General features: G+C 41.0%; 1 protein-coding gene across 3 annotated transcripts; it reads left to right on the top strand.

Annotated features, from left to right (window-relative positions):
* Positions 1-212: 212 nt before the first annotated feature.
* Positions 213-3,539, top strand: coq5 (coenzyme Q5, methyltransferase). Of its 3 annotated transcripts, none has more exons than XM_024418245.2 (7): positions 213-450; positions 920-1,069; positions 1,264-1,503; positions 1,840-1,946; positions 2,138-2,338; positions 2,541-2,668; positions 3,371-3,539. In XM_024418245.2, exons 1-6 carry the CDS (start codon positions 249-251, stop codon positions 2,640-2,642), a joined length of 1,002 nt encoding a protein of 333 aa, XP_024274013.1. In that variant the 5' UTR covers positions 213-248; the 3' UTR covers positions 2,643-2,668; positions 3,371-3,539. The 3 variants fall into 3 exon arrangements, with proteins under 3 accessions (XP_024274013.1, XP_024274012.1, XP_024274011.1); XM_024418244.2 differs by having other exon boundaries at positions 3,366-3,539; XM_024418243.2 differs by lacking the exon at positions 3,371-3,539 and having other exon boundaries at positions 2,541-3,259.
* The last annotated feature ends 6,216 nt before the right edge of the window (positions 3,540-9,755 follow it).

The following is a 9,755-nucleotide window of genomic DNA, read 5'->3' as shown; positions in this document are numbered from 1 at the left end:
CTTTTACTCAATAAGTATTTTACTGGGTGACTTTCACTTTTCCTTTAGTCATGTTCTATTAAGGAATCTTTACTTTTACTCAAGTATGACAATTGGGCACTTGTTCAACCACTGATTTTTTATTTGGGTTGAGTTATGGTCGTATGGGTTTTCTTTTACCTTGTTTTTTCAACCCGTCCAGTTGGTGGCGGCAATAGACCTTGTTGAGTTGTAGTCCGCCATAAAGCCCACAGAAGAAGAAAACTACCATGGCGGCTTCCATTAGGTTGCTCGCTCGGAGAATAGTTCGTGATGCTTTTCGAACTATCAATAGCAGTGTGTCTGTTCGAATAGTCAGTTCAAGTTGCCCTTCAAATCTTTCAGCTTGTCGATGTTTCAGCGATGGTGCCGCGGACAAAAGTACACATTTCGGCTTCGAGACTGTGTCCGAAGGAGAGAAGGCAGAGAGAGGTAACGTTAACGTTAACGTTAGGTAGCTACGTTAAGGCTGCTCAGATATTTATTAATTGATACGCCTAGCTTGTTGGTTCAGTTGGCCATTAATGCCCGATTTTGGATTGTATGTTCATTGCAAATGTATCTCAAAGTCTGTAGAGGCAAACCATTTTACCTCTAATTTAGTTAATGATATCTCGTTTGAAAATCGATTGTTAACCTTGCCCTACAACGATCCGCGTGGGCAAGTTAGTCTACATGCCCCCCCCAACTCTTACATGCCCCCTCCCCACACTCTTTTACATGCCCCCCTAACTCTTTTGCCACGGTTAGCCGTGCATGCCCCAATGCTGGCGTAATATCAGGGACTGGGAATTAAAGCCCATATCGACTCTTCCTTCAAAATGTTAACCCAGAGATTTGTATAGTTATAGAGTAGGTTTCCCCTATTCATCTGTGTTCAAACCTTCACCTGTATCTCCAGTTTACAAGGTGTTTGAGAGCGTGGCCCAGAAGTACGATGTGATGAATGATGCTATGAGTCTGGGGGTCCACCGGCTCTGGAAGGACATGCTACTCCACGTTATGAACCCCCAGCCAGGCATACGCCTACTGGACGTAGCTGGAGGAACAGGTAGGCTTCTTATTCAGTGTTCATAACAGTAGTCCTTATGTAGCACAGGTGATTTTTGAATTCGACTCTCGTGGTGAGCTAGCCCTGCCTTAGACTTGTAAGCGCATGTTTTGTTCACATCCCACTGGTTACACACTTGTAACTAAATTTTTCTCTGCCAATTCAAATAAATCACTTCAACTGTGCACCTCCAGGTGACATCTCCTTCAGATTCCTGAACTATGTGAGGTCTCAGCAGGAGCGTGTTGCACGGCGGACTGCCCGGGCCAACCAGACCCCCTCCTGGCAGGAGATCTCAACCAGCTACATGACCCCCACAGAGGAAATAGAGATGGAGACGGAGGCCAGAGAGTCCAGGGCTGTAGTCTGTGACATCAACAAGGAGATGCTAAAAGTGGGCAAACAGAAAGCGGAGAGCATGGGCGTCAGTAGTGGTAGGGAGATTTAATTGGAACATTTTTATTGAATTGTACATAATCTGGTGTATCACCTCACCCACTGATTAGTCAGGCTACTATCTATATTATTTATATGCACACAGTATTACCCTCCATTTACTACCTTTCTTTAGTACACCATATTACCCTCCATTTACTACCTTTCTTTAGTTCACCATATTACCCTCCATTTACTACCTTTCTTTAGTACACCATATTACCCTCATTAGACATGTCTGTGGACTGTGCTCTCAATAAGTGTTCATGATTTATTTTGGCTTGACGGGTATATGATGTGACATAACCCTGTTTTCCCTCACCTGTGTATCACAGGTCTGTCCTGGGTGGTAGGAGATGCAGAGGAACTGCCTTTCGATGATGACCAGTTTGACGTGTACACCATTGCTTTTGGCATCCGTAATGTCACCCACATAGACCTGGTAATCCTTCTCAATCCACTTAATTTCAGTGTACTCCTGACAGGCAAGGAAATAAACATTTGTAATTAATCTTGCATTCATTGTACACCAGAAATCAAACTTGATAATGTAGCCAAATAGAATACTCTTCTACGGGCCAATACTTATCTAAAATGGTCAAATGAAATGTTTTTCCTCCATCTTATTTCCAGGCTCTACAGGAGGCTGTACGGGTGCTGAAGCCAGGGGGAAGGTTCATGTGTCTGGAGTTCAGTAAAGTCACCAATCCCCTGCTGGCCAGGCTCTATGATGCCTACAGTTTCCAGATGATCCCAGTGCTGGGGGAGGTGATCGCTGGTGACTGGAAGTCCTATCAGTACCTGGTGGAGAGCATCAGGAAGTTCCCAGACCAGGTAAGAATGAATGATTCAATCATCCTTCTGTACCTATTCCGTCTGGCCCTTTGGTGGCCAGAATTATGCTGAATGGATTTCTCAAACTATCTTCAAATACTGCCTGACTAAATTACATTGAATATTGTGTATGTTTGTTAACTTAAGTTTTGCTGTATGTTTTTACCTAACTGTTTCTCTCTCCTCTTCTCTCCCTCTACAGGAGACATTCAAACAAATGATTGAGGATGCAGGGTTATTTTCTGTTCGCTACCACAACCTGACAGGAGGAGTGGTGGCCCTACACTCTGGATTCAAGCTGTGAACAGAGCAGTGCTGATCTTGGAACGGGTACCCACTGTCAATTTATATTTGTATTCATTAGGATCTAAAAGGCAACTGATCCTAGATCAGCCCTCATACACTGAGACATTTTATGAATACGGGCCCTGCACTTAACTCTAACCAGTCAAGGCCGAGGCCCAGTGTCAGACAGACAGCTCCTCTAGGGTATGTGTGACTGGGGTTTTAAACCCAAGCAGATTCTACCGCAAACGTCAAGGAAACAATATACACAGTAATGGAAACACTGACATGCTGTCTACAATATTTGTGTATTTATTTTTTCTGGTGGTTTGGGGAAAGACTGGGTTTTCTCAGGGGGTACAATATATCATCTATTTGGCAGGTTTCAATGTGAACCCAACCTCTGCTCACAGGTCCTCTAGAGGCCAGAAGTTCTGTCCCAAATGGCACCCTATTTCCTATATGCACCCTGGTCAAAAGTAGTGCACTATATGGGGAATAGGGTGCCATTTGGGATGTTACCTGAGCAACCGATGGGAGGAGCACTTAGCAAAGGGTGCATCATGACAACTATTTAAAATCTCAATCTTTTTTGTAATGTCAAATGGTTTTACAATAAAAGTAAACTCCGAAGTCCTCTTGTGCTTTAGCAATCCAATATTGTTTTCTGCTTTCAAAATAAGTACTAACTTCTGTGAAACATCTAAATGCTTGATTTAGTCACTTCTCCCCATCTTTATAGAGCAGTCCTCCCATGTGAAGAGTCATACTACCCTCCTCTGGTCAACTGAGAAACTACACTGATCACTCTGAAAGTTATGGATTGATATGGTCCCCTCTTGCCAAAACTTGACTGAACCACACAAAGCCACTAATTGTGTACAAATCAATCAAATAAAACTTTATTGAAAGCAAATTTTAAATTGTGACATTTTACAGTAAAACAATAGGATGAAGGAGAATTATTGTTTTTAAACTGAAGGCAATAACATTCAAACAAAATGTGTAAAATAATAGTGACAGATCATCTTACAAGAGAAGATTGTTTTATGGAGACTGTCATTTTCTGTTTTCTTTTATTACAACTCCTGGCCAGTCATTACAGGTATCTGAGGACAGTCCTATTGTTGTGGCCACAGTTGTTTTTAACATTTTAATTCAGCTGTTTAAAATGTAGTTGCTTAGTAAGAATGCATTGCTGAGTTTCAGTGTGAGCCTCGTACTAAGTTTTATATTAGCGGGGGTGGACTTGTCACAAGTTAATTTGTGGAATTGCTTTCCTTAATGCGTTTGAGCTAATCAGTTGTGTTGTGACAAGGTTGGGGTGTCACAGAAGATAGCCCTATTTGGTAAAATACCAAGTTCTTAACATTTTAAGAATGTTTCTTCAAGTGCAGTCTCAAAAACCATCAAGCACTATGATGAAACTGGCTCTCATGAGTACCGCCACGGGAAAGGAAGACCCAGAGTTACCTCTGCTGCAGAGGATAAGTTTGTTAGAGTTACCAGCCTCAGAAGTTACAAGTACCAGACACTGTTCAAAGGAGACTGTGTGAATCAGGCCTTCATGGTCAAATTGCTGCAAAGAAATCACGACTAAAGGACACCATTAAGAAGAAGAGACTTGCTTGGGCCAAGAAACACAAGCAATGAATATTAGACCAGTGGAAATCTGTTCTTTGGTCTGATGAGTCCAAATTTGAGATTTTTGGTTCCAACCGCCATGTCTTTGTGAGATGCAGAGTAGGTGAACAGATGATCTCTGCATGTGTGGTGAAGCATGGAGGAGAAGGTATGATATTGTGGGGGTGCTTTGCTGGTGACACTGTCAGTGACGTTAGGATTCAACACACACTCCTCCATGCTTCACGGTGCATTCTGCAGCGATACTCCATCCCATCTGGTTTGCGCTTAGTGGGACAATCATTTGTTTTTCAACAGGACAATGACTCAACACACCTCCAGGCTGTGTAAGGGCTGAACCGCAGAGTGAAGGAAAAGCAGCGAACAAGTGCTCAGCGTATGTGGGCACTCCTTCAAGACTGTTGGAAAATCATTCCAGGTGAAGCTGGTTGAGACAATGCCAAGACAGATGAGACACACCAAGACGGTCATGAAGAGGGCACGACAAAGCCTATTCCCCCTCAGGAAACTAAAAAGATTTGGCATGGGTCCTGAATCCTCAAAAGGCTCCTGAACAGCTTCTACCCCCAAGCCATAAGACTCCTGAACAGGTAATCGGCTACCCGATTAGCGGTTACCCGGTACATTGTGTACCTCCCCAACCCCTCTTTTTACGCTGCTGCTACTACTCTCTGTTTATCATATGCATAGTCACTTTAACTATACATTCATGCACATACTACCTCAACTGGCCCGACCAACCAGTGCTCCCGCACATTGGCAAACCGGGCTATCTGCATTGTGTCCCGCCACCCGCCAACCCCTCTTTTACGCTACTGCTACTCTCTGTTCATCATATGCATAGTCACTTTAACCATATCTACATGTACATACTAGCTCAATGAGCCTGACTAACCGGTGTCTGTATGTAGTCTCGCTACTTTTTATAGCCTCGCTACTGTATATAGACTGTCTCATTACTGTTGTTTTTATTTCTTTACTTACTTATTGTTTACCAAATACCTTTTTTGCACTGTTGGTTAGAGCCTGTAAGTAAGCATTTCACTGTAAGGTCTACTGTTATATTCGGCACACGAGACAAATAAACTTTGAATTGATTTGAAGAGTGTGCAAAGCTGGGAAGAAGGCAAAGGGTGGCTACTTTGAAGAATATGAAATCGAAAATATATTTACTACATGATTCCATATGTGTTATTTCATAGTTTTGATGTCTTTACTATTATTCTACAATTTTGAAAATAGTACAAATAAAGCAAAAGAATTGAATGAGTAGGTGTCCAAACATTTGACTGGTACTCTACATGGGCTACACATACAGTGCATTCGGAAAGTATTTTGTTACGTTAGTCTTATTCTCAAGTTGATTTAATAAAATATTTTCACTCATTAATCTACACACAATTGCCCATAATGACAAAGCGAAAACAGGTTTTTAGAAATGTTTGCACATTTACAATAAAAAACAGATACCTTATTTACTTAAGTATTCAGACCCTTTGCTATGAGACTCGAAATTGAGCTCAGGTGCATCCTGTTCCCATTGATCATCCTTGAGATGCTTCTACAACTTGATTGGAGTCCACCTGTGGTAAATTCAATTGATTGGACATGATTTGGAAAGGCACACACCTTTCTATATAAGGTCCCACAGTTGAAAGTGCATGTCCGAGCTAAAAACACAAGCCATGAGGTCGAAGGAATTGTCCGTAGAGCTCCGAGACAGGATTGCATCGAGGCACAAATCTGGGGAAGGGTACCAAAAACATTTCTGCAGCATTGAAGGTCCCCAAGAACACAGTGGCCTCCATTTCTTAAATGGAATAAGTTTGGAACCACCAAGACTCTTCCTAGAACGTTCATAAGTGGCCCAGCCAGAGCCTGTACTTGAACCCTATCGAACATCTCTGGAGAGACCTAAAAATAGCTGTGCAGCAACGCTCCCCATCCAACCTGACAGAGCTTGAGAGGATCTGCAGGGAAGAATGGGAGAAACTCCTCAAATACAGGTTTACCAAGCTTGTAGTTTCATACCCAAGAAGACTCGAGGCTGTAATCGCTGCCAAAGGTTATTCAACAAAGTACTGAGTAAATGGTCTGAATGTGATATTTCAGTTTAACATATATATATAAATTAGCAAAAAACTCTAAACCCGTTTTTGCTTTGTCATAATGGGGTATTGTGTGTAGATTGATAAGGGGGAAAAACAATTTAATCCATTACATCCTAAGGCTGTAGCATAACAAAATGTGGAAAAAGTCAAGGGGTCTGAATACTTTCCGAATGCACTGTTCATGTCACCTGCCTCGACAATGATGGCAGTATAATCAGCAGTACCTGTCTTTTTACTAAAGAAATTCCTTAATTTAAGTAATTACTCTGTTAAAATTAAATCGTCTTTCTTACTTTATATTTTATCTGCCACGCTCTGATAGTGCCCCATTGCTGCAGCTTGCAGAGCATGGACGGACCTTAAACTGAGAAATGATAAAGAAACTAAAAAGGTTTTCTTGTGTCCAGCACACAAGATCCCTTGAGGATGTGAGGCCTGAGACAATTGCCTCTTCTGCCTAATGGTAAAGTCTACCACGGTATATTAACGCCTATTCAATATGAGTTTAAACATGTCTTCTCTTCCAGTCCTGGCTTGGATTGCAATACTACTGCCCTGCAGGAAACCAGGGGTTCAGATCTGCTAAATTGACAGTAAATCATTCTAGATGAGCCTAGCTGTCAGTAGCTACTAAAATCCAAAATGAGTGGCACCTCGAGGAACAAGTTGACACCAGCTTAGTGGGTTGTGAAACTACCATTCCCCCTATAGGATGTCGATATCTCATATCACACTTAAAACAGTAGTCCAGACTAACAATAATCCCATAGGATCTAGATATCACATGTCAACAGATGTCCAAACTAAAAGCTGTAGCCTAAAATCCTGAGGAAAGGGTACGGGGAGGATATCCCATAGTTGATTTGTTGTGTCATGTCCTCATCTCCAACCTGGATTGACTTCAGAGCAGAATGTTGTTTAATTCCTGGAGACCCATAGGCTGTACTGATGTTTATTCCAACCCACTTCTTAATTCGTTTAACCAGGTGTGTTACTGTTGGGCTGGAACTAAGTTTGCAAAGTGAGGGTATGATACTGGAAACTTGTAAACTAGCAGAATGTTGGTAGCTTTCAAGTTTTTGGCATAACTTTTGTTATTTAACTAGGCAAATCAGTTAAGAACAAAATCTTATTTACAATGACGGCCTACTCAGGCCAAATCCAGATGAAGCTAGGCAAATTGTGCTCCAACCTATGGAACTCCCAATCACAGCCTGGATTCGAACCAGGTACTATAGTGACACCTCCTGCGCTGAGATGCAGTTCCTCAGACCGCTGCACCACTCAGGAGCTAGAATATATAAAATAATCAAATAAGAATTTTAAAAAACTAGAATGACAAAGCTGTAAAACATGATCCTAAATATACTTAGTGAATACAGTGGTGTTTAATATGAGAGTTTCAGCATGAAATATATATATATATATATATATATACACAGTTGAAGTCGGAAGTTTACATACACTTAGGTTGGAGTCATTAAAACTTGTTTTTCAACAACTCCACAAATTTCTAGTTAAACTATAGTTTTGGCATCTTGGTTAGGACATCTACTTTGTGCATGACACAAGTAATTTTTCCAACAATTGTTTACAGACAGATTATTTCACTTATATTTCACTGTATCACAATTCCAGTGGGTCAGAAGTTTACATACCCTAAGTTGACTGTGCCTTTAAACAGCTTGGAAAATTCCAGAAAATGATGTCATGGTTTTAGAAGCTTATGATAGGCTAATTGACATAATTTGAGTCAATTGGAGGTGTACCTGTGGATGTATTTAAAGGCCTACCTTCAAACTCAGAAATGTCCTCTGGTTTGATGAAATAGATGGCCTCTTGAGGGAGGATAATTATGTGCATATATTGAAGCAACATCTGAAGACATCAGTCAGGAAGTTAAAGCTTGGTTGCAAATGGGTCTTCCAAATGGACAATGACACCAAGTATTCTTCCAAAGTTGTGGCAAAATGGTTTAAGGACAACAAAGTCAAGGTATTGGAGTGGAAAATCACAAAGCCCTGACCTCAATCCTAAAGAAAATTGGTGGGCAGAACTGAAAAGTGTGTGCGAGCAAGGAGGCCTCCAAACCTGACTCAGTTACACCAGCTCTGTCAGGAGGAATGGGCCAAAATGCACCCAACTTATTGTTGGAAGCTTGTGGAAGGCTACCCAAAACACTTGACCCAAGTTAAACAATTTCAAGGCAATGCTACCAAATACTAATTGAGTATATGTAAACTTCTGACCCACTGGGAATGTGATGAAATAAATAAAAGCTGAAATAAATCATTTCTCTACTATTATTCTGACATTTCACATTCTTAAAATAAAGTGGTGATCCTAACTGACCTATATCAGGGCATTTTTTTTACAAGGATTAAATGTCAGCAATTGTGAAAAACTGAGTTTAAATGTATTTGGTTGAGGTTTATGTAAACTTCCGATTTCAACTACATATGTGTATATAGTATATATTATTTTTAGCACTTTTTTTTAATACTATGTTTATGTCTTTGTTGTAAATGTTTTGGCACCAAATTGGTGGCAGTTGTGAAATAAGTCAGTAATTGTAAGAGATGTACGAAATTCATAGAAAATAATGCACGTTGTTGATTGGATGCTTTTTTCATTTAATTAGACTATTTTCTCTTGAACCATATTTTGTATTTTTTTATTTATCTGTTATTTTACCAGGTAAGTTGACTGAGAACACGTTCTCATTTACAGCAACGACCTGGGGAATAGTTACAGGGGAGAGGAGGGGGATGAAAGAGCCAATTGTAAACTGGGGATTGTTAGGTGACCGTGATGGTTTGAAGGCCAGGTTGGGCATTTAGCCAGGACACCAGGGTTAACACGCCTACTCTTACAATAAGTGCCATGGGATCTTTTAATGACCTCAGACCTCAGAGAGTCAGGACACCCGTTTAACGTCCCATCCGAAAGACGGCACCCTACACAGGGCGGTGTGTAGGGTACCAATCACTGCACTGGGGCATTGGGATATTTTTTAGACCAGAGGAAAGAGTGCCTCCTATTGGCCCTCGAACACCACTTCCAGCAGCATCTGGTCTCCCATCCAGGGACTGACCAGGGTCTAGTGGATAGACCATATGGTCTATCCACTAGAAACATATGGACACAGATTTAAAAAGGAGTATTATATATGAATACAAAAAAAATCTGTTATTCATGTTTAAATTACCAAAGCTGCCATAGAGTACCTATTAATTACAAACATTTCAGAAGATTCTGCTAACTTTGGTGAATTACCGGTAGCTGTGCAACCCTAGCTGGAACAAATGCCTGCACAGTTTATGAATCTCCCGGACCAGGGTTGAAGAACACAGGTCAAGAAGGCTGAAACTGAATAA

The sequence above is a fragment of the Oncorhynchus tshawytscha genome, linkage group LG04 (genome assembly GCF_018296145.1).
Source record: "Oncorhynchus tshawytscha isolate Ot180627B linkage group LG04, Otsh_v2.0, whole genome shotgun sequence".
Classification (NCBI taxonomy): domain Eukaryota; kingdom Metazoa; phylum Chordata; class Actinopteri; order Salmoniformes; family Salmonidae; genus Oncorhynchus; species Oncorhynchus tshawytscha.
This window is presented reverse-complemented; position numbering and strand designations above follow the sequence as displayed.

What these genes read in the sequence shown, in the direction of transcription:
- coq5 (XM_024418245.2), top strand. Translation starts at nt 249, where the DNA reads ATGGCGGCTTCCATTAGGTTGCTCGCTCGGAGAATAGTTCGTGATGCT. An exon ending in AGGAGAGAAGGCAGAGAGAG is followed by an intron (nt 451 to 919) that starts GTAACGTTAACG and finishes CTGTATCTCCAG; the next exon opens with TTTACAAGGTGTTTGAGAGC. An exon ending in ATGTCACCCACATAGACCTG is followed by an intron (nt 1,947 to 2,137) that starts GTAATCCTTCTC and finishes TCTTATTTCCAG; the next exon opens with GCTCTACAGGAGGCTGTACG.